This window comes from Caretta caretta, chromosome 9, assembly GCF_965140235.1.
Source record: "Caretta caretta isolate rCarCar2 chromosome 9, rCarCar1.hap1, whole genome shotgun sequence".
Classification (NCBI taxonomy): Eukaryota; Metazoa; Chordata; order Testudines; family Cheloniidae; genus Caretta; species Caretta caretta.
This window is the reverse complement of record NC_134214.1, coordinates 11,567,830-11,592,631: the sequence shown is the minus strand read 5'-3', so window position 1 is coordinate 11,592,631 and position 24,802 is coordinate 11,567,830. Positions and strand designations below refer to the sequence as shown.

At 43.2% G+C, this 24,802-nt stretch overlaps 2 protein-coding genes across 2 annotated transcripts in view; both read left to right on the top strand.

Annotated features, from left to right (window-relative positions):
• Positions 1-66: 66 nt before the first annotated feature.
• NDUFB5 (NADH:ubiquinone oxidoreductase subunit B5) lies at positions 67-10,220 on the top strand. The gene is made up of 6 exons (XM_048863132.2): positions 67-225; positions 2,939-3,024; positions 4,522-4,588; positions 6,075-6,136; positions 9,017-9,123; positions 9,994-10,220. Exons 1-6 carry the CDS (start codon positions 99-101, stop codon positions 10,112-10,114), a joined length of 570 nt encoding a protein of 189 aa, XP_048719089.2. The 5' UTR covers positions 67-98; the 3' UTR covers positions 10,115-10,220.
• An 8,579-nt stretch (positions 10,221-18,799) lies between these two features.
• The window catches only part of USP13 (ubiquitin specific peptidase 13), an 81,042-nt gene continuing 75,039 nt past the window's right edge, over positions 18,800-24,802 (top strand). The window contains exon 1 of the mRNA XM_048863129.2: positions 18,800-19,104. Coding sequence (XP_048719086.2) covers positions 18,949-19,104 — 156 coding nt within the window. The 5' untranslated portion in view covers positions 18,800-18,948. The remainder of the gene's footprint in view (positions 19,105-24,802) is intronic.

Here is a 24,802-nt window from a genome sequence, read left to right as displayed (position 1 = left end):
TTACAGGACAACGTGCCCGATTCCAAGATGGTGGCGCCTCGGCTTCGATCTCATTGGGGGTAAATGGCCAGCGGCCCCGCCCCTTGCCAGTTTCACACATGGCCGCCATGAGCCTCCTGCTCCGGGCCGCGGCCGCTTTGGGGACTCGCAAAGTCCTGTTCAGGGCGGCAGGCGGGGGACGCGCCTCCTTGCTGGGCAGAAATGTCGTGTCCTCCGGCATCATCGGTATGGAGCCCCCAGGCGGGGGGAGCTCGGTGTCCTCTGTAGTGGGGTGACCTTGGGGAGCGGGGTGGGGGCTCTGGGGACCGGTGTGTCTGCGGAGGGGGCGGGGAGCGCGGGGGGTTGGGTAACTGGGTTTCCTCTGGGGAAGGGGGTACTGTAGGAAGAGCGGCTCCTCTGGAGAGGGGGGATCCCTCTGATGGTGGTGGTGGTGGTGGGCTCTCCTTTGGGGAGGGGGGAGGGAGGCCTGTGAGGAGAGAGGGGGGTTTCCTCAGTTGGGAGGGGGGTTCCTCTCTCTAGTGGTTAGACCATCAGTCTGGAGGACCTGGGTTTTATTCCTGATTCTGCCACTCGAGTTATGTGACTGATTGTGAGATCCAGGCCCATGGGTACCAGCTGGCAAAGGGTTCCACTCCTATCAGGCCTGATAAACTCACTGCACCTAATACACTGCTTTCATAGTATTTGTCTATGAAGACTTTCATGTGAGGCTTTAAATGAAAGCCAGGATCATGCTGATCATTAATATCGTTGTGAAATGTACAAACGCTACATAAAACGTTACGTATGTGTAATGAAAATGTTTTAAGGTCTGTGTCCAAGGCAATGCTGACAAACAGGTTTTGGGTCAGACAAAGGATGTTGATTGGGATTCACATGTCTCTCTTTTCAGAAAAAGAAAAGGAGTACTTGTGGCACCTTAGAGACTAACCAATTTATTTGAGCATGAGCTTTCGTGAGCTACAGCTCACTTTTTGTGAGCTGTAGCTCACGAAAGCTCATGCTCAAATAAATTGGTTAGTCTCTAAGGTGCCACAAGTACTCCTTTTCTTTTTGCGAATACAGACTAACACGGCTGTTACTCTGAAACCTCTCTTTTCAGAGTAGCAGCCGTGTTAGTCTGTATTCGCAAAAAGAAAAGGAGTACTTGTGGCATCTTAGAGACTCAAAGAGAATGCTCAAATAAATTGGTTAGTCTCTAAGGTGCCACAAGTACTCCTTTTGTTTTTACGTGTCCCTCTGTTGGCCATGTAGATTAAGCACTGTAAAGCAAAACAATGGAAGCTCTGTTTACATATGGAATCAATAGGAAAGGTGCATACAAGAAAAGAAAACAAGCCATAAGGCTTAGCCTGGCCATGTGCAAAGACAGTGAACTTTGGGACTGTGAGTAGAAGGCAGAAAAATCCTTCACCGAGGAAGGAAAAGGGCAGTGCTTTTGGCATTTATGAAAGAGGGATCCCAGCCTTGTTGGTTGGAGATGCTGAAAGAAGGCTTTGGTTGAGAATAGACTGCTTTAGACAGGAGGGTAGCCTGTTAAATTAAGTGTAATCTCTAAAGTGTGTTATAATTTTGTTTTATATGTAACTTTTCTGTTTCCATTGTCTTTACTTGCTATCACTTAAATCTTAGCCTTTGATAATAAACTTATGATTGTTTTCACTGTAAATATATCTCAATGCTAAGATGTTATATAGGAGCTGACTTTCCGTTAAGTCAAACATGTGTATATACTGTCCTCTTGGGGATAGCGAACCTGATATTTCTGTGAGTGTCCAGTGGTTAATGGCTGGACACTACAGGGAAATGATTCAAAGAGGACTGCAGTGCAAAGTAACAGCTAGAATAAGCCCAGAGAAGCGATGTTGGGTGGCTGAAGGGCTGGCCATGTCAGAGACACTCTCTGCCTCTGTGAGGGGGAGACAAGGTGACACAATCCTGGGCACCCTGAGAAAGGATCACAGTGACCTTGGGCAAAATACTCATTTTTGGTTTCCCTTTGTGAAAAGGAGCTAATATGATCCTGTGTTACGGGGTGGTCTTTGAGAACTGTAGATGGGAGCTGCAAGTTGTTTAATTTTTTCTTGAAACAGCTAGCTAGGAGGCCTTCTGGAACATCTTCAATTCAAGTCTGTTGTTAGGGACAGTTGGTTGTGTTGTATGCTGCTGCTACTCTTTCCTCTTGCATGTTCTGTGGCTAAAGGTATTTACTTGAAAATGGAGAATTTTCTCATTACTTTAGTCTTGTAATGTGTACCGATGAGAAGGTCCTTGCACTGAGCCACATTGAACCCGCTGGGATTCTTTGCTGGTGCAGAGATCTGCTCATGCTGAGCTAGTGGCAAGGTTGGAGCCTAAATGTCCAGCAGGCACCCCCGCTTAATGTGTAGTACAGCCAGATATATAAACTTCCTTTTCAGTATGTTAGTCCTTGCGTCTACCTGCTGATTTCATTTCTGTTCATAATGCAGTGCAAAACTGAGAGAGCTTGTAGTCATAGGTGCAGGTGTCCACTTAAGAGTCAGTATGTCACCTCCACTCCTGTTCCACGATTGACCTGGGGGGTCAAAATTTTGGCCACCCCAGCCAAAACCTAGTAGCATGCTAGTGTGTGAACTTACCTAACTGTAGAGATTTTTATATGGAAGATTCTTGTGCAAATGAAATTTTCTTCAACTCATCTATTTTCCCTCTATGACTTGCTCCATAGAGAGAGTTTTATCTTGGAATATCACCACTTCTGTAACATACAATTGGGGCTAGCTCTAGGAGTCCTGCTGTCCTAGGCAAAACAATAAATACCCTTACCAGCCTGCAGTTACCCACCCCTTACTGAATGTTTTACTACTTTTTTTTTGCCTGCATTGCAGAGCTTCTCCTGTACATAATCACTGCAGATAGAAAAAGGACATAATAATACCCTGGTTTAATTTTGCAGCTCCAGTACGACATGGAAGCCATGGGAAAAGAATGTTTGTCATCACGCCAACAGATTTCTATGACAAACGATTTCTGAGCTTGCTGGTAAATTAATTTTTTGTTGTTGCAACTCTTAATGTAACTTAAATAATTTGTAAATGATGGACTGTGTTTAAGGCATTAATACACTCATTCCTATTATTTACAATGCAGTAGCATCCCAAACATATCAGGCACTAGCCACACAAACAAGATTTCCTAGTCCCTATCATGAAGAACTTGCCATTTATAAAGACAAAGATGGGGCAAAGGGATATGTCATACCAGCCAAGTAGTCAGGATGGTGATTGACATCTGTTATGTTAGTGACCTTTTTTCTTTTTTAAATTGTGTGTGTAGTATATGTAAACTATCTTCAATTGGCCCCTTTTAAGCTATTGTTAGTTAACTGCTACTTTTTTATTGTTACTGCTTTAAATCCTTTCCTGTTGTCTTTTTTAATTTTAACTGTCATCTATTTTCCAGGTTTAGTAATATTTTAGCTCTTGGCTGTTTTAAGTCTTGTAAAACTTCTCCCAGTCCAGGAGCCCCCCATTACTACCCCATAATAAGTGTACCTCCTTCCATCCAGCCCACCCACACCGGAGATTTAGGCTCTGTAGCCCTGATCCAAAGCCCGTTCAAGTCAATGAAAGGATCAGATCCAGTATGTGGGGGAAATAGTCAGTCAGGTGGGACTTCATGGAGTGAGGGCAGGGGTCTATATGACCTCACTTATGCCCTGCAATCACTGATCATTGTATCTTTTTAACAGATTTTATATAAAATATTAATTCTCAGCTTGCAATGGTTTTTTTAAAAATTGCATTTTGACTCAAGTTCAGTCAAAGGTGGTTTTAGTGCTTCATTATAGTTAATCAGCTCCAGGCTTTGAGTAATATTGTTTTACCTATCAACAGTATTGCCTAGTAATTAGAACAAGAGACTGGGATGGAGAATTTATATGTTGCATTCCCAACTCTGAAACTGATTCAAATTTATAATGTTGTCAAGTCACTTATTTTCTCTGGTTTCAGAGTAACAGCCATGTGCTGGAAATGGCCCAACTTGATGATCACTTTAGATAAGCTATTACTAGCAGGAGAGTGGGGTGGGAGGAGGTATTGTTTCATGGTCTCTGTGTATATAATGTCTTCTGCAGTTTCCACAGTATGCATCCGATGAAGTGAGCTGTAGCTCACGAAAGCTCATGCTCAAATAAATTGGTTAGTCTCTAAGGTGCCACAAGTACTCCTTTTCTTATTTTCTCTGTGGCTCAATTTGCTATGTTGTAATGATGGGATTAATACATGTATCACCTGGGTTTTGAGGCATGTTTACTGTTTTCTGAAATGCTTTGAGATCCTTAGCTGGAAACACTAGTATTCCAGTTGCAATAATAAATCATATTTGATGTTATACAGAAGAAATATTGTGGAAGTTCAGATTTTGGTGTTCTAATACAGGAGAGATAATTGTAAGAGTAACTGAGATTTGCAGAAGAAGTGGTTTATTTTTCTGTCAGACTGATCTGGTGTCTTTTTCTCTCCCCCTGCTAAATAGAGATTCTATATATTATTGCCTGGGATACCAGTAGCAGTACTTATAACGTATGTCAACATCTTCATTGGTAAGCACTTCTGTGATGTTCAACCAAGCTACATTGTTAAAGTTGGATAAAGAAAATGAAATAGATTGGATAGTAAATTGAATTTCTTCAAAGGATTGCTTGGAAGACCCTTATATCTAAAACTGGCTTGGTAACTATGGGTCATGTTTAAGGCTGCATGTCTGTCATGGAAATCACGGATTCTGTGATTTTTCCGTGACCTCAGTGACTTCTGCAGCGGCTGGTGCAGTTGGCTCTGGCAGCCCCTGGGCCAGCCATACCAGCCTCTGCTGGGGCAGTCTCTGGCCACCGCGCCCTCTCTCTCTCCCCGTCTTCCCCCCAGCAGCAGTAGTTTGGGTGTGGGAGGTGGCTCAGGGCTAGGGCTGGGGCAGGGTGTTGGTGTGCAGCCCGCATGTCCCTGTAGTTCCTAGGTGGAGGGGCCAGGGGGCTCTGCGTGCTGCCCCTGCCTGCAGGCACCACCCTCACAGCTCCCATTGGCTGTGGTTCCTGGCCAATGGGAGCTGCAGAGCCGGCGCTCGTGGTGGGGGCAGTCCGTGCGGAGTCCCCCTGGCCTTCCCTCTCCCTAGGAGGTGCAAGGACATGCTGGCTGCTTTCGGGGAGCCAGGTAGGGAGCTTGCCAGCCCTGCCAACCCCCTGCTCCCCAACACCAGCGGGGGTTCCAGGCCGTGAATTTTTGTTTACTGCCTGTGACCTGTCCATGACTTTTACTAAAAATACCCATGACTGAAACGTAGCGTTAGTCATGTTATGTAAAAATATACTGAAGGGGAGAATCCAGTAGCTGACCTAACATCTCTTCCTTCTCTAGCTGTTCTATAAAATGCAGGGAAGCTTCGGAGAATTGATCAGCAGTTATACATGTGTCTATTCTCCATTTGATATTCTTGTAGAAGTCATATTTGCATCAGCGATGTTTATGTATGTGTGCAGCAGAGCTGCGCAAATAATGAAGAGGATAATGTTTTCTGTCTCAATTTAAATGTATACCTTGTGCATATTCCAAGATAAGTGTACAGAATATACATTTAACAGGACACTGCCAATTTAAAATCAAAATTCTTCCTGACTTTTCTTTTGACCCTACAGTGTAATTAACCTCAGATTGCGTTAATTGAAAGATCAGAGAAAAATGTATTTAATTTTTTTTCATGCTTGTTTACCTTGTGATAGCACTTTGGGTACAGTCAGTTTCACTCTTTCCTCTGTATAGTCAGTCATTTCTTTTTGTTGTGTGGGTTAAAATATAGGCATGTGTATCTGTAGAACAGAACTGGCGGGAGGACTCAGAAGCAGGTATAGTATCTGAAACTACTTCCAGACTGTTCTAGCTCACTTTATTGAAACCAAATAGAATCAAATTGATAGTATCTCTTTAAATACTTTGTTTGTGAAATGCTCTTTAATTGGCCTTTATTGGTATAAGGAAAGTAAAGTGTGTTTCTAAAATGTCAATAGTATCGAACATCCTTCCATTTTCTGTTGTCAGGTGAAGCTGAACTTGCAGAGATTCCAGAAGGTTATGTTCCAGAGCACTGGGAATATTACAAAGTGAGTACAAAACTATGAAAGGGATATGGCATTTCCAGTACACTCCTCCTCATCATACATCAATCTTGGGAGGAAAATATTTAAAATGTGTTGGAAATATTAATGAGGATATCTGCTACTTTATGTGATTGGATCTTCATGCAAATATACAGTTTTCAAATTAAATACGTGTTATTTTATTAGATCTTTGTTTTTGGTATTCTAACAGTAGCAGATGCAACTGACCTGTAATGTACATAGCTGGGTAAATAGTAAGAGCACTGTACGTGAAGTTGTGAACATAAAATCCATAAATAACAAAAGCACTCTTACCAAGTCAAGATCTAAATCTCTTTTCTGGTCACCAGTCCATCGGGGTTAGTTTGTTTTGTTTTTGTTTTTTTTAAACATTCCCCAGAGCTCCAGGTCTTGAGATACTACACTTTAAAATTACACTGTTTATCCCATCTGAATGCCTTTCAACGAACAGCAGGAAATTCATACTTTTATAGTAGGACTGTCAATCGCAGTTAATACCTGTTATTAACTGAAAACAAAATTAATGCATATGTTTTTTAAATGGTGTTAATCGCATACATCTGGTTGGGGAGGGAGGCATCAGCTGTGGAGGGACCTGACAGTGTCCGGTCAGGCACAGTAATGCCAATCTGCCTCCGGGGGGGGGAGGAGAGAGGAGAGGAAGTTGCTCCCATCCCGGCTCCAGTGGAGAGATAGGGATCCTGACCCTGCCGTGCCCCAGTGCTCCCAGCTGGCCCCTTGCTCCGGAGATTGGCCTGCCCCTCCACGCACTGTGTCCCAATGCCTCTAGCAAGCCCTTCACTCCAGGGACCAACCTCTCCCACACACTGTGCTCCATTGCCTTCAGCTGGCCCCTCGCTTCAGGGACCGATCCCCTCTCCCCCCATTTTTCCCCCATGCTGTGTCCCAATGCCCCCAGCCGGCCCCTTGCTCTGGGTACCGACACCCTCCCCCCCATGCCATGCCCCATTGCTCTGAGATGGCACTTCACTCTGCAGGGTACCCCATAGAGAACAGGGGCCTGCTGAGCTCAGCCTCCCTGCACTAGCCTCTCCTCCCATGTTGCATGCCGAGTCCCTGTGGTAAAATACACCCTCTCTTGCAAACAAGGGCTCACTCAGCTGAAGGGAGCCCACCTCGCTCAGTAAAAGGAGGTGAGCCTGGTGAGCCCAGTACCAGAAATCACCATTCCAGAAGCAGCAGCAAGACACCCCCTCCTCCTGCACAAGTCATTTCTTGCTCCCCCCCCCTCCCATCGTCACTCCCTGTCCTCACAGAACCTCCTCCTGCACAAGTCATTGCTTCTCTCCCCTCCTCCCCCCCGTCACCCATCCTCCTCCAACACTGAATGCAGATTTCTAAGATGAAACTCTCTTCCTGTTTGGACAGGGAGCAAGCCTGGCAAGCTCAAAAACCCAACCCAACAGGAGCAGCATCAAGAATTCACCCTTCTCCTGCACAACTCACACCCCTCCCATCTCCACAATACTGACTTTCTGAGATAAAAAAAACTTACCCCTTCAGTAAGCCAAGATGCCGCTAAAGGAGACATATGATACAGGCTAACCTAGCAGCAGCAGGAAAAAAAGCCTCCTGCACAATTCACTCCCCTACTGAATGCTAAAATGCTGAGGTAAAATCTTTCCCTGTCCTCAGCAAGGACTGAGTGGACTTGTAGGCTATAAAGTTTTACATTGTTTTATTTTTGAGTGTAGTTATCAAAATAATAAGAATAATGTCTGTAATTCTGCACTTGTAAGTTAAACTTTCATGATAAAGAAATTGCACTACAGTACTTGTATGAGGTAAATTGAAATACTATTTCATCTGTTTTACAGTGCAAATATTTGTAATAAAAAAGTGAGCACTGTACACTTTGTATTCTGTATTGTAACTGAAATCAATATATTTGAAAATATAGAAAACACCCACAAATATTTAAATAAATATGATATTCTATTATTAACAGTGCGATTAAAACTGCAGTTAATCGCTATTATTTTTTTAATCTCACGATTAATCATGATTAATCTTTTTAATCACTTGACAGCCCTATTTTATAGTATTTGTCAGCAGTGAATCAAAGTCCAATATCTCACAACTTTTCAGAGTTAAAAACAAAGATTTTTTTTATGCCATCAGAAAGCTGAGAATCACAGCCCTAGTGGCTCATGAGATGTTACTTTACAATTGTCACTGATTTTTTTGATGTAGCTATATTTTTATTTTTGTTTTTAACTGGCTAATGATTGTACATAGCAATACACAGACCTCTATCTGACTAGTTCAGTTTACACGGGGATTGAAAGATTAGACAAAAGTTTCCATGTGCAAGCAGCACTTAGTATAAAGATTACTGAATCTTTACAGTAATAGGTTTGGAGTCCATTTTATGGAGATTATGGTAGCAGTTTTTGATTAACTCTATTTCAGCAATTGTCTGTCTTTGTTCTTAAAATATGAAACACAGATTTTCCCTCATTTTAACTGTCCTCTTTTTTTTTATTCCACAACAACCTATTCTATTGCATGTTATCTTGGATAATGTCAAAAATGGCAAATGGGTAACTTTTTTTGATAGGCCCCGATTCTGCAAAAATTTACTCATGTGCTAAACTGTATTAACTGTGAGTAATCCTGTTTAAATTAGTGGTAGTCATGATAGTGAAGTTAAGTACATAAGTGTTTGCAGAATTAGGGGTATAGAGCTTAACATAATTTTTAATTACACGTTATCATGGTAAATGGGACTAGAAAGAATATTTAAAAGTGTGGTCAAATTTCCCTGCCATTATTATTTGTGCGGGTTCTTGCGTGGAAATTATATGAATAATCTAATAGTCTTATTTTCATCTCTTCCAGCATCCTATAACTAGGTGGATTGCTTGTTATCTCCTTGACTCTCCTGAAAAGGAATATGAAAAAATGTTGGCCATAGTTGATAGTGAAGCTAAAAAAGCTGACCTAAGGTAAAGATAGGATGGGTTTGCTGAAGCTTTTAGAAGCCAATATGTACTGTACTAAACCATTTCAATTATGATACAATAGTCGAATTTTTCTCTTCAATTGGACATCTGATCAGGGCTTGAAAAATCCTCTGGCCCTTTGTAAGTAAGAAGCTTTTCCTGGCAAATATTGGTTCTAAACCATCCGTTTCTACAGAATGTAACTTTAGTTTTAAAAAAATAATAATTGTAACGATAACTCTTCAAACACAAACCAAGTGTAAACCAATGCAGTTTTATCTTCCTGAGTCAGGAGACGGACAATTGCTGTGCCTCTGCTAATGCTTGTAGATTTGGTCTGGTTTGTTGCTACTGTCCAGAAAACCAGGGGCACCAGTGACATTGTCCAGTATCATGTTAGTCTCATGCTGCTGTTGCTTGGGTAAACTGAGTACTAACAGAGGAGGTGCTAAGCTTCTTGGAATGTTGCTCCTAGACTTTCTTGGTGGAGCCCCTCCCACCTTCATCTTTTACCAGATAACTTCCAGTGAGAAATAACCAGGAAAGTTTTCAGTTCATGATTATGAAGGAGACTACTGTCTATGTTTAGAAATCTCATCGGGTTTTTATTTTTATTATTATTATTTTATTATTTCTTCAGCTAGTTTACTGAAAAACCAAGTAAATATAATGAAACACAATGATGGAATATTTAAGACCATGGATAAATCTTCGTATTTGTAGTATTGTTCCCATGGTCTTTGTAGAATATAGAGGACCAAATGAAATGCTGATGTAAGAGGAGATGACTCCTTTGATATCAGTGTTTAGTGTGGCCCATGGAAGATGATAAATTACATGCTGAATTTGACTTTCATTTTCCATTTCTTATAGGCTGAAGGAATTAGAGGCACGTCGACTAATGAGAGAGAGGGGAGATGGGCCCTGGTATCACTATGAGACCCCTGATAAAAATCTTATTGATTATTCTGCTAAAGCAACTCCTGACAATTAAGCAGTTAATACACTGTTTCAGAAGGGCACCCACAAATAGCGACTGAATAATGTAATGTGTATCCTGTTGTTACTTGCTGACTTAAATAAAAGTTTCTATTTCAGTATTTTTCAGTGTTGAGTCTAGTAAGTTTTTAAATGGACAAACTTGTTGCTAATCATGTACAGCTTTAAAATGTGTACAGGTGGAGAGAACGGCTCTCATGTCAGTTGCTAATAGTTTGTCTGTTTCCCAAGGGTGTCAGTAGGTAATAATACTGGTTTTGTAACATGTTTCTCCCCCCCACTCCACGAGGATGGTGGTCACCAGCGCATTTCACACAGGTTATCAAACAGCCAGACTGACCTGAGCTAGATTGGAACAAGTATCTGAGAGGTGAAAGACTCTATTCCATTACTAAACCATCTCTCATGTATTCCCATACCTAACTTTAAATGAATTGTATGAGAAAATAAATCATAACTTTATTTTTTATGGATAGTAATAAATGAAATGGAAGTCAAAGCACTTTTTAATATGTGAAATTTTTCATAGAATGTAAATTAAGTGGTGTTTTGTTTTGTTTTATTAGATCTTCAGTTCTTTGGAACATCTCAGATCCAAAAGCCCCATCTCCATCACTATAGACAACTCCACTATCTTCCCTGCCAGTCAGGCTCACAACCTCGTTATAATAGTCTTCACACTCATTTCATATCCAAACTGTGGCCATAGCCTTTCATTGCTTCCTCTACATCCCTACAAATAACCTTCCTCACCACTCAGTCCATGCTACTCTCCTCTATGAATATCTTAATTAGCTTCTTGCCTTCCTCCTCCGTTTCAAACCTCCCACCATCGTCTTTAAGGCTCTGCATAACTCAGTGACAGTTTGCCCTTATTTCCTCCTATCTCCAACCATTTCCATATCACCTATGGTCTTTCTAAATGCCCCTTTTATCTCTTTCTTCCCCTTGTGTCTAAACCACCTTCTGAGCTTTGGGCGCCCTCCCTGTAAAGCCAATTCCCTCTGAAAGATACTCCTTCCACAATGCTTTTCAACAATGCTGTGTGGCTTTTTTTTCCTTTAAGCAGCATTTAAAAAAATCTGCAACCTCTGTTATGTTCTTTACTATAATTTGTCTGAATCAGACTGTAAGCTCCATTGGGGCAGGGAGTGTCTTCATCCATACAGGGCTGAAGACACTGTCGGTGCTCAATAAATGCATTCATATTTAAGAAACTCCTACTACAGAATGATACCTTTTAAAATGAAAAATATCTGGGGTAGATAAGGTTATAGTTTCAGGTAACTGAGTATAACACACAACTAATACTTTTTGTCTTCAAAGTGATTTTAAACCCAGCTAATCCTCTCACTAATCCTGGGGAGTTACATATTATCCATGTTTTACAGATGGTGTAATTAAGGTAAAAGTTGGGTGACTTGCCCAAATCCACAGAATTTACAGGCTACATATTTGTATTATTTATTAGATGCTGTTTTGCCTTGTGACATGAGGCAACTCAGTCTTTCCACTTCCATCTCTCTAGTGCCACATTTCTTGCTCCATTTTAGTCTTTTTCCACGACAGCAGTATTTTTCCTCATTGGTTTTGTTATATGTCATCTGTTATCCTCCTCTTTTCCATCTTCCACCAGGTAGTATCCAGTCAAGAATTTGACTAGGAGCACAGTTTTTTAACATCCATACATGTCCAAACCACGTCAGCCTTCTTTCTTCAATCATTGTCTGTACAGTATGCTGTTCAATCCTTCTTAACAGATCAGCGTTGTTTACTTTATCACACCAGCAGACACCAATTACTCTCTGCAAGCATCTCTGATGGAATGCCTTAAGTTTCCCGTTGTGGCTTTCTAGCATTTACGAAGTTTCAGAGACATATAACAGTGTTGGTATCACAATGGCATTGTCTAAGTTTATCTTGGTTTGTGTGTGAATCTCATATTTTCCAGATATTTGCCGGTCTCAGGCTCCATCTACCTTCCCAATTCTTGCTTCCACCTTGTGGAGTTGGCCATGGGCGCTAATTGTATTTCCAAGAATGACAAACGTGTTAACCGTGATGTATTTATTCATTACTGATCACATACACACCGTCATTCCTGTCTCCTCTTTCAACAATCCTAACTTTTTGGGAGTGAGGGGAGAGAGTTCAGATCTCAAAGGGAAAGGCTTTCAAAAGCATCTAAGGGATTTAGGAATATAAGTCCTGGGGCTCGTGCTCCTATCCCATGTGTGCTTTTGAAAATCTCCCCCAAAGTTTCTAGATGGCAGGCTTATGCTCTATCATGGAACTATATATTTTTTTTTCATGCATGGGAGGGACTTGAATGGACAAATATTAAAAACTTAATTTATGCCATAACTGATATATAATTCAGCATTTATTAATGGAAAAAATTAAGTATTAACATTCTGTTCTCAAAAGGGAGAAGCTTTCTGATTCTATCAAACACTTAGTAGGTGAAAGAGAAAAGTAGACAATTGGTTAATGAAAGCTTTTTAAATAAATGTCCGAAGAGCAAGAAACAAGGTAAAAAGAACTGTATTGATAAACATCAGTTAATAGTACACCTTGAATCAATGTCAAAAGAATTGATTGTCTTCAACTGTCTGATTATGCAGCTATTTGAGGGTATAAATTTAAACATTAAATGGGAATGGCTGAAGAAGAACAATAGTTTTCTTTAAGAACATAATGTAAGAGCGAGCATATTGCATCAGACCAGTGGTCCATCTAGGCTAGTATCCTGTCTTCTAATAAAGGCTGGTGCCAGATACTTCAGAGGAAGTAAACAGAACAGGAATTTATCGAGTTATCCATCCCCTGTCCTCCAGTCCCAGCTTCTAGCAGACAGAGATTTAGGGAGTACCAGAGCATGAGGCTGTGTCCTAGACTCTCTTGGTTAATAGCCATTGATGGACCTATCCTCCATGAACTTATCTAATTCTTTTTTGAGAATCAGTTATACTTTTTCTTTTTCACAACATCCCGAAGTAACGAGTTCCACAGGTTGACTGTGTGTTGTGTAAAGGACTTCCTTCCTTACGTTTGTTTTAAACCCCGCTGCCTATTATTCTTGCCACTAGGGGGAGGTATTTCCCCAAAGTCTGATGCCACACACTTTAGTCTACTCAAAAAGAAAAGGAGTACTAGTGGCACCTTAGAGACTAACCAATTAATTTTAGTCTACTGTATATGTATTCCCCTAGTTTTTAAACCCCTTATCAGCAGTGGATTTTTTAAAAAGTGCGCCTCTCTCTCATTTTGGTATCTTGAAGCCATCTGCCATTAGCCACTCTAAAGTCTCCCCTTTCTAAACAGAATAAGCCCAGGTTCCTTAGCCCTGTCTTATACTTTCATACTGCCGATCATCTTTGGAGCGTCTGCTGCAGCCTTCCTGAGACAATAACCACCCGAATATGTACAGCTGACCAACACTGCATAGAATATTCCAGATAAGTGCAACCTTGTTTGCCATTTTCTATCCTTGCAGAGTATTGGAAAGGTTCCTATTGGCTTTAGTGACCTTTGGATCAGACCCTTTTTGCTCTGCCAGTTTTATCACCTTCAGGTAAATAAATAATGATTCAAATACATAGCTCTGATGTAGCGCTTGTCATCAGTAGATCTCAAAGTACGTTATAAGGGTTAGAAGGTTTATCCTCATTCATATCACTTATATGTATTATATTATGAGTAACAGAGGTCCTAAGACGGACCCCTGAGGCCCTGTACGCATAAGTTTTTTTCTAGTTTGAAACACATCCATCGATGGTGTGTCTGTTCTTGCTTTTGAGTGAGGCCTGGTCTATACTACAGAAGTTATGTCAACGTAAGGCAGCCTTACATCGACCTAGCTAAGCATCTACACCAAAATGTAGCTCCCACTGACGTAACTCGCCCGCTGCACCAACTTAATAACTCCATCTCCTCGAGAGGCGTAGCACTTAGGGCAACGTAGTTAGGGCAACACAGTGTAGTGTAACATTGCGTTACTTACGTTGAATTTAGTGGCCTCAAGGAGGTGTCCTACAATGCCTCACCATGACCACTCTGGTCAGCGTTTTGAACTCCATTGCCCAACTACTAGGTATGCAGGAACACACCCCTCCCCTTTTAAAACCCCTTGCATTTTTGAATTTCTATTTCCTGTTTGTTCAGTGTGGAGAGCTCACCTAGCAATTCTCAAGCATACCTAGCAACCACCCAGCTGACCAGGCCGGCTCCAGGTTGCGGACAAGCTCCTGCCTCAAGTACACATGGGGTGGTGGATCTCCTGGGTCTGTGAGAAGAAAAGGATCTGCAGACACAGCTCTGATCCAGCCGTTGAAATGTTGATATTTCTGAGAAGATCGTTTGTGGCACGGCGGAGAAGGGCTACAAGAGGGACATGCAGCGGTGCCGTGTGAAAGCTAAGGAGCTGTGGCAGGCATACCAGAAGGCCAGGGAGACTAACAGTCACTCTGGTGCAGAGCCACAGACTTGCCACTTTTATAAACAGCTGCATGCCATCCTTGGCGTAGACCCCATGATCACCCCCAAGAGTCCTGGGGATACTTTGGGGGAGCTGGAGTCATAGGCCCCCACAGTGAACAGTGAGGAGTAGGTGTTGGACAAAGAAGAGGAGGAGGAATACGGGGGCCAGGAGACTGAGGCATCCAATGGCACAGCAAGCCAGGACCTGTTCTTGACTCTAGAGCAGTCGAGCCAGTCCCTACAGTCCAGCCCGGGGACAGCCTGATGCAGGGGAAGGAACCTCTGGTAAGTATGCAGTTTGCTTTTGACATTGCAGGTGTAATTAAAGACATCTGTTCATTTGCTCTTTTTTAATCATTTAGTCTTTTTAATCATGAAGAGGTAGTGAAATAAACAAGTACAGTTAGGCAGAGGCAGGCACTGTTGCAGCATCAGGTGTGTTGTGCTTGCAATGTTAATCACAATAGTGCAGAACTGTGCAGGACCCATGCTTCTCACAGAGATGGCAGATGTGCGGGTTTGCAGGGCTTTTGAAAACAGGCATGAAACATTATGGGATGCAGATGAAATTATGGGATGCAGAAAACTGCATCATGGGACATTGAAACCATGTTCCCAGTCACCCCGCGTGACTTGATTGCCCCTATCAGGCATTGAAAACCCTTTCCAAAACACCCTGCTGCTTGATGGTGGTGAGTTGCACAGTGGGATAGCTACTCATGGGACACTGCTCTCTGCATCACTGCAAGCACTGGTAGTGAGATTGTGCACTGCGAACACAAAGAGCGTAGTGTCGACATGCAAAAGTGATTTAATTACTGTGGCAGCTGTATGTTGACGTAACTTAGGTCAACTTATTTTTGTAGTGTAGACTTGCCCTCAGTTTCTTAACTAACATTCATTGGGCTTGTCTACATATAGATGTGCCACTGTAGTGCTTCAGTGTAGATCACTACTTACACCAGTGGCTAGGTGGATGGAATAATTCTACCATCAACCTTGCACTGTTTACACAGGGACTTAGGTCAGTTTAACAATACCACTCAGAGGGGTGGATTTTTCATCCCCCTGAGCAATGTAGTTATGCCAACCTAGTTTTCTAGTGTAGACCAGGCCAACAGTTCCTCTAACTCCAAGATTGTTTGAGACAGATTCTGATTTTAGGCCTGGTCTACACTAGAAAGTTAGGTTGGTTTAACTATGTCGGTCAGGAGTTCGAAAAATCCACACCCCTGAGCGGTGTAGTTAAGTCAACCTAAGTCCCTGTGTAGACAGTGCTACATTGACGGAAGAATTCTTCCATTGATCTAGCTACCGCCTTTAGGGAAGTGATTACCTACACCGACAGGAGCATCCCTTTCATTGGAGTAGATAGTATCTACCCTGAAGGGCCATAGCAGTGCAGCTACAGCAGCACAGCCGTGCCACTGTAGTGTCTTAAGTGTAGACAAGCTTTCAGGCACCTCATTGTAAATCTAGAGTAATTCTGTGCACACATTCTACCATAAGTATTTCACACACAGTTCCCAACATCACCACTGGATAGTTTGTTGAAAAAAGAACCACATACAAACTATAGCAGCGAGCTCACACTAACCATGTCACAGCTCTATTTCTTTATCCTTTGATCTAAATGCTCTGATTTCACTTGAAGATGCTCAGTGGTTTCTTTTCTCTTGCTGTTGATGGGTGTAATTAATAGTTTATTGTGTGTAACTTTGAAAAACTAATTATTTTAAATGTTTTCTGCAATTTGCTGCTACTCATCTTTCTGCTCCTGTTCTCCAATCTTCATAGCATCTTTGCTGCCTTTCTCTACTTCATCAATATCCCTTTCAAAATGAGAAAGAGCAGAAATGAAGTGAAAGAGAAGAAGGACAGTCTTGTGGTTAAGGATCTGGACTGGGATTCAAGGAGATCTTCCTACGTGACCTCAGGCAAATCATTTAAATTCTTGGTGCCTCACCTGCCCCTATGTCAAATGGAGATCATACTATTTCCTCTTCCTCACCCTTTGTCTGTCTCGTCTATTTAGATGGTAAGATCTTATATATAGTCCAGCCCTGATTTCTGCACCCTTTATTCAGTGTTTGCAGGGTAGGTGGCACCAGCTTGTTCAGTAAAGAGTCAGGACAGCAGCATCAGTCAGAGTCAGCAGAATCAGCTGCATTAGTGAGAGGGTCATTTCATGATGCTCCTCAATTGTCCATCCCTTGAAGTCCCTCTTCCATCTCAAGAGGGACAGGAAGTTCCACTCCAGCCTCCTTCCTTCAACCAAGAAGAGATCCTGTATTGTAGTCCATAAGCTGAAGTCTGGGAAGGCATCAGGGATATGTTACATCACTTTTGAGTTGCTGAAGACAGGTGAGAGTATTGCTGTACCATAAGCTCTTCTAGGCCATTTGGCATATTAATATCATCCCTAATGACTGGAAGAAGGGGATTACTCTGTTCAGAAAGAGTGATAAGGTAAATGTAGCAACTGTAGTGGTATGACGCTGTTGTCTGTTCCAGGGAAAGTCTTTGCTTCCACGTTAATGTCTCAACTCAACAATACATGCTGTGGCAAAGCCCAAGATACTCAGGGCAGCTTTAGATCTGGTCAGTTCACTGTTAATCAGCTCTTTACCTTGAGACAGCTTTTTGAGAAGATGGCTGAATGTAATAAGCCATGCACAGCACTTTCTGTAGAGTTCCATAAGGCCCTTGATTCAGTAGATCAAGCAAGTTTGTGGGATCCAGTGAGGTGACTTGGTGTCCCTGGGACAACAGCATCATTGATAGGAGAGCTCTATAATGGAATGGAAAGATGCATTTGAGTCAATGGCAGAAACACCGCATGGTTTCCTGCCTCCGTGGGAGTTCGGCAAGGTTGTGTTCTGTCACCATCATTCATCGTTCAATATCAGCACTGACTGGATGATGGATAAACTTGAAGAGGCAGCGGTTGGTGGGGTAAAGCTGAATGCCATTCTGCTTTGAGATCTCTAATACGCCAATGACATTGCCTTGCTGGCTCAGTGTAGTGAACCACTGCAGCTGATGGCCAGTCAAGTGAGGCAAGAAACAGTGCACGTTGGTCTGGTTATGAATCCAGATAAAACCAAGTCCCTGGCCATTACCATCAAGCAGCCTCCAGCTCCAGGTTACAATCAGCTCAGTATTAAACTGTCTGGGTGAGGCACCATTAATAGACAGTGCCGGAGTGTGCTCAAAAAATGTGGACACTTGTCTACCAACAGCTGCTGCCATGTTTCAGCTCCTTTAGCGGCCTCCGTGGGGACACTGTGATATCAAGCTTGCTACGAAGTTCCAGATCCATAGAACCCCAGTTATCCCAACTCTATTGTGTACTGATGTGAAATGTGGGCACCGAGGAAGGCTGAAGAACACAGGATTGACGTTTTCAGTTCTCACCATTGTTGCCAGCTGCTCCTTATTAAGTGGCAAGCCAACAACAGAAATCAGGATATTTGATGCCAAATCCAGCAACTGCCTCCATCAGCACTGCCTCATGCACAGAACAGGGTGCTCAGCTCTGTACAAGACACAAAATGAAGACCGTCCCTGGGCTTACAGTCAGACCTAGAGGAGGCAGGATGTCTGGCCCAACCCCAGGTGGGAGTAAATTGAAAAAATGATCAGCTCAAAGTTCTTTAACCGATGATATTTGGTTGCCAGAGTCAGCCCTTCCACTGCAGCTGATGTTTTACAGCACGGCTAACAGAATAGCCTTGTCTTTCCCAGCGTTTAAAGCCAGAAGGGACCACTAGAACGAACACCTAGTCTGACCTCCTGCGGAATGTGGCCCGAGAGTCCTGTGATTCCTGACCAGCGCTTCCCTGGGCCCGGGGTCAAGGAGAGATGTTCTAAGGATTTGCCGGCCCAACTGGCTGGCTGTTGGGGAGTAACAAGGGGACAGTTAAGTCCCCTAGAAAGAATTAGATAGATAGATATAGATAGATTCTATCTAATCTAATCTATCTAATGCCAATGGTCCCAACTTCCCCTCCCGGCAGGATGAGAGTGCAACAGCTCAGGGGAAGGGAGCTGAGGGATTCCCAAACCCCTGCCCCAGCCGGCTTCCCATGCCCCTCCCCTCCTTGCTGTCCACCCTCCCCGCCCTTCGCATCCTCTTCTGGCACTACCCTCCATCCATCCTCCCCGGGGCTCCTCCTCTCCCCCGCCCCCTGGGCTCCCTCCTCGCCAGGACCCCGGGGCTGCAGCTGGGGCCGCTCCTGCTGCCCTTGGATTAAAAATAGCATCTTCCCCTGCTCCTCCCCCGGGCCCGGCTGCGCTCGCTCTGCCTTCCCCTCGCTCGCTGGCGGTGCGGCCGGCCGGCGCGGGAGCATGCAGCGGGCCGCGCTGTTCGGGAGCGGCAGGGATGCGCCGATGGCTGCGGGGGACCTGGGGGAGCTGCTGGTCCCCTACATGCCCACGATCCGCGTGCCCAAGTCAGGGGACCGGGTCTACAAGACGGAATGTGCCTTCTCCTACGAGTCCCCGGTGAGTGCAGCAGCCCCGCCGGCTGCAAACCCGCCCCACTGCATCCCCCCCCACCCCAGGCAGGCAGCAGACCTCCCCCCCCCAACCTTCTCCCCAAGGCTACAAACCTCCCCCCTCCCGCCTTCCTCCCGGGCAGGCAACAGACCTCCCGCCTTCCCCCCCACCCCACCCCCCGTCAGGCAGGCAGGCAGCAAACCTCCCCTCTCCCCCCAAGGCAGGCAACAGATCTTTCCCCCGCCCCAGACAGGCAACAAACCTCCCCTATTCCCTTCCTCCAACGCCCTCCCCTTTCACACTCACCCACCCTGCTTCATTTCCCTTCTGCTGCAACCTCCCTACTGCCTCAACCCCACCCGCAAATCTCCCCCTTTTCCCTGCTTCCTCTACCGCCCTCCCCCCACCCGTAAATCTGTGCCAGCCCCTACTGCACCTTCCCCTAGGCTGGAAACTTGCCCCCTTCCCAGTTGCCGGCCACCCCCACCCTTTTCCAACTCCAGGCAGCAAACCTCCCACGGTTATATGGCTATCATCCCCCCTCCCCTTCTCCCACTCCACCTGCTGCATTTCCCCCTCTTAGACTGCAAGCCCCTTGGGTAGTCCCCCAGGCCTCCAGTGCTGTAATCCTGGCTCTCAGCCACCCCCTTGGGCTGTTAACTTCCTCCTCATCCCCAAGTGCAAATCTGCTTCCCAACTGCCTGGAGGGGTGGGGGAAGGGATGGGGTTGTCTGTCTTGGGAGCAGCTGAGCTCACCAAGACCATTTGAATTGTGAGGGTGGGTGGGGAATAGATGGGAAGGTGCCAACTTGGGTCTCCCCACTGTATGATTTCAGAGGCATTGCAAAGTGCAAGGGGCTTTGAGATGCATATATTATTTTAAGTAGAAAATTAGTTTTAACCATCTCTTTTTCCAGACAAGGGTTTCTGGCTACTGAATGTGGGCTTCCTTCTTTGCAATCCAGCTTCCCTTAGTCCTTGTGCTTCCCAGGCTGGGGTTTGTTTTATTTTCCAATCACAGGCCTCTCCTGATTTATAACTGGTCTGTTGCAGCTGAATAGATCCTTCAGCACAAATCAGTAGCAGATTGTGTGTGGTGCTAGAATTTCCTTCCCTTCCCCCCAAAGGGAATTTGACGTAATTGATTAGACCCAGATTTTTTTTTTTCCTGGGCGATTTTGCTATTTTCTGGACGACCCAGTCTGTGCAGGTCACTTGCAGGGGTTATCTGGGTACATCTCATGTAATCAATTCCCTGCTATTGTAGGGGCCGCAGGCTTTATTGTACTTCGGTCCTTCCTATTCATAACCTGTAGCACACAATCATTTAATCTTCTCTGGGCTGAAATACTTTGGTCTAATTTTTGTTGTTGGGCTTAGTGTGTCAGTGCTGGGGGGTGTTGGTGGCCTGTGATATACAGGAAGTCAGACAGATGATCTAGTGTTTCTTTCTGGCCTTAAACTTTGAGGCCCTCAACAATTTCCTAGGGTCTATGTGCTCTTTGCTGAGTTGTTTTAGCTTTCACACAGATAATGAAAGGGGCAACGAATGTTCTCATTCACATATGTTAGTTGGCAAATGCACGTGGATGGCTCTGTTTTCCTGCTGGATCTCTACTTATTCTACTGTTTAGGTCACCTTTAAGATCCCCTCAATGTAAAGGATCCCAGTCAACTTGAAAATCACAGTTTGGCCTGAAACTTGTTTACCGCCAATAGTTGCAATTAATCTAAAATCACTAAAACTGAAAGAAGTTAGTAAAGCGTCCCTCCTGTCCCCAGCTGGTTTCATTTGGTGTCAAATGAACACTGGGTGTATGGTCACTTTCCCTCTTTACCATGTGTTAGTCAGGCCCTAATCCTGCAGTTGGATCCATGCAGGTGATGACTTGAGCCCTTGCAGAGCACCAGACTCTCAAAGGTGCAATTGTTCAATTGCAGGATGGGATCCTTAATCATTTTGGCCGATATCCCCACATATATTTAGGGGTCTAACACCCATAGATTTCAATGGGAAATAGGTATCTAAATACCTTTTAAAGATCTGACCTTTCTCCCTTGTTGAAAAATAGCCTATAAACGTTAACAGTGGAGCAGAAAATCCCTTAATTCTCAGTACAGGCTGTATTTGAAATGAAACTTTTTTGAAATTGTCTGATATAAAAAATAAATTCAAGTTGACTGTGTCCCTTTAAATGTCATTACCCATAGATGGAGTGAATACTAGATATTGAAATAAAGTTGAAGTCTATGATGAGAGAGAGAGTGAAATCTAAAGGACATATGGAATCTGAACTGCAGGGTTTTCAGTTTGTACTGCTCTGATTTTTGGATGTTTAATCCTTCTCTCTTTGATATTTCTTTTTAATTTGGAAAATCAAAAGGGGCTTCAAAGGTGACTCAGCTGTCTGGTGTTCATCATGTCTAGTGGGAGGCAGGTTATTTTTACTCACATACTTCAGATCTCAAGTGTCACCCAGCAGCCTTCTCTGTGCTGGGATGTGTACTGCTTAAAGGGCCAAATCAGACTCTACAACAAAGATATTAAATATTATATGGTCATTGGGATGGAGTGAGGGGGAGAGAGACACAAAACCAATGTGTCACACTATTCCCCTTAAAATTTACTGCTTGAGCTAGTATCTAACTAATGTTGAACCTCTGGGACATTATTGGTTGTAAGAAGTTTCTGTTAAATGAGAAAACCTGGCAAATATCATTATAAATTAAATGGAAAATTCAAATGCAACCTCATATTGCACAGCAAAAATATTTAATTATCGCCTACAGGAGGGATTTACAAAGGTGCTGCACTCCCATTGACAGTGGGAACAGAGTTAGGCCCATGCGTTTGAAAATTTCACCTGATACCATTACAAGACTCCTTGTTTAAACAAGTTTGTTGGTATCCAGTGGGCCAAATTCTGTCATTGTCTGCACGCAGGCAACCCCAGTGATTGAAGAATCAAGCCCAATACCTGTTGTCCAATGTTCCAAAAGTTCTGGAAACCCTTTCAAATCATACCAGTCCTCAGACTTCTTTGGGTAGAAGATTTATTTCAGAATCCTATGCCTTACCTGTAAAATGACTAGCATGATGCTAACTGGGTGTAATTTCTAAGACAACTAATGAAGATACTATGAGAGATAAAGCAACCCAAATAGTCACTTACAAACTCTGAAAATGATAAAACTTCATTCTCCCTGTTTCCTTTTTGAAATAGGAGTGTAGGCGGTAATTGTAGCTCAGTGTACAAACAGGTTATTGTCTTGGTTAATGGAAGACATTTGCCATGGTGTGCTTTGTGTTGAGTTGGTTTGCTAACTTGTTTTTGTGTGTGGGAATGTATAAACTCCAGACGTCCAGCTTTTTGTTGATGTGTATATCTAGCTTAGAAAGAAGAATGTAGGGTTGCTTCTGTAGTATTAAAAAAAGATAAACATTAACAAAATATCCCTATCAGTTGTGTTACCTGCTGGCATTTTTGCTACTGGTTACATTTTCAACCCAAGAGACAACTATTTTCCCCTATGATTTTCAATCCCAGTTAATATTCCCACATGTCCTTGCATTTTTTTCTAACTCCATTTGCAACTGTTCAACAATTCACACACGTTCTATATGGAATCAGCTCTTTTGTAAGATTCCTTGTTCTGGCACTTTTCTTCAATACAAGATTTCATTCCCAGGGTTTGTCTCATTGTCACCATAAAACTGTCACTCATAAACTGCACCCTGGATTTTTTCTTTCCCAAGAAAGAAAATTTCCTGGATATTATGGGACCTTGTCTTGCTGTCAGTTTATTCATGGTTTCTGTCACTGGGAATAAGAATGGTCTAATGCAGTAGTTCCCTAACTGGGGTTTGTGAACGTCTGGGGGTTCGTGAAGTATTACAAGGGGTTCTCTGGAAAAAAATTCCCTAATGGCAGACAGAGCTGTCCCTACAGATCCCGGGCAGCACGGGGCCAGCAGCCTGGAGCCTTGGGGAAGTCCAAGAGCTAAGCAGATCAAAGCAAGCATATCTATCACACTGCGGAGATTTCAACTTCAAGACTCCTTATAAGAAATGGAAAGGGAGGTAGATATTTTTTGCTGTTTTTAAAATTAAATAGGCAGCTAGTATTGTTTTAAAAATTATTATGAAGAACAAGTTTAAGCTTTGTTGTAACGTGCGTTGTTTGCCTGGACTGCTCAAGACCTGAATGCTTGTGTAGAAGGAACTCTTTGAGTTGGCTTCTTAAATACCTTCATGCTGTTTCACATTTGATACTCCTTGATGAGACATAGGAGCCTTGTCTTATAACGGGCTTATTCAAAGCGATACAAGCTATGAAAGTGAGATCTTGGAAGATAATGTAATAAAAATACTGTAATGATGAATATTAATAATAAATAGTGTGTAATAAGTGTATCATAAAAACAAATTTTATATTTCCAAGATCACTGCTTTTATAATTTATACTCAGGTAAAGGAGAAAATCCTTGGAAATATTCATTTTTAGGAGGGGGTTCGCGAGACTTGACATTTTCGTGAAAGGGGTTCACAGGTTGTTAAAGTTTGGGAACCACTGGTCTAATGGTTGAAGCTCAGGACTGGGAGCCAGGAAGTAGCAGCTCTGCCACAGACATGCTGTGTGATGTTGGGCACGTCACATAACTCTCTGACTCTGTTTCCCCATCTGTAAAATTGAAATAATATTGCCAAACTTCACAGGGGATGATCTGAGGATTAACCTGCTGAAGTCTGCAAAGCACCATGAGCTCTAGAAGGTAGAAAGTATTATTCTAGTGGAGACAGGACACTGGTTAATTATTGGAAACAGCAGTAAGTTTTGCTAACACTCTCAAGAAATATGGAGCCTCATTCTCTTTTCTAGTTTTTAGTCTGATTTTCTGTGGTGAAAATCTGAGCATAGTTATTTTTTTAATTATTTTACAAAGAGTGCCGTTTCTTTCATGATTTCAGAGCTGTGAGCATATGAAAGATCCAATGGGACATTTAAGATATTTTCCCATGCAGTATTAGCCCTAATCAAACAATTTGTCATACGGATGACGTTTTCAGGGGGGATGATCAGATAGGATTCAGTGGTTCTGTTAAACAGCTCTGCGGTCTGAAATCTACAATCAGGGCCGGCTCTAGGTTTTTTGCCGCCCCAAGCTCGGAGGGCGCAACTGCCCAAGCGAAAAAAACAAGAGGGTGGCTGGAATGCCGCCCAAGCAAAAAAAAAAAAGGACGGCCGGAATGCCGCCCCTGGAATTGTGTTGCCCCAAGTACGTGCTTGCTTTGCTGGTGCCTGGAGCCGGTCCTGTCTACAATCTTCTTCCTTAAAGCAGGATCACATTCCAACAAAACCTGCTACGTTAGAACTGAAGAAACATTTCTACATTTTTGACAGCCATGGTGACATTCTCAAGGCACGTTAGCTGCAAAAGAAATCACTGGCTGCTCTCAAAATAACTAAATAGAAAAAGACCCTTGTCATGTCTTATTTTTTAACTAATATTTTTCTGCTAACAAACTTCTGCTTTGCCTTGGCAAATCCACCTCTGATGCTTTGTTTTTCATTCTTTTCCCTGGAATTCTTAAGGAAAGGTATGCTGTCTACAAAATGCTAGTTGCCTAGTGTGAGTATGTGTGATCATGTCTCCCTTTAGTGGCCAGCCCTGGCAAGTATAATAGCCTACTGCTTTGTCGTAG

Bases quoted from the DNA above. Each gene is read 5' to 3' on its own strand.
- NDUFB5 (XM_048863132.2), top strand. From the start codon at position 99: ATGGCCGCCATGAGCCTCCTGCTCCGGGCCGCGGCCGCTTTGGGGACT. The intron at 3,025-4,521 runs GTAAATTAATTT...CCTGCTAAATAG, and splicing joins AACGATTTCTGAGCTTGCTG to AGATTCTATATATTATTGCC. The intron at 9,124-9,993 runs GTAAAGATAGGA...CATTTCTTATAG, and splicing joins GCTAAAAAAGCTGACCTAAG to GCTGAAGGAATTAGAGGCAC.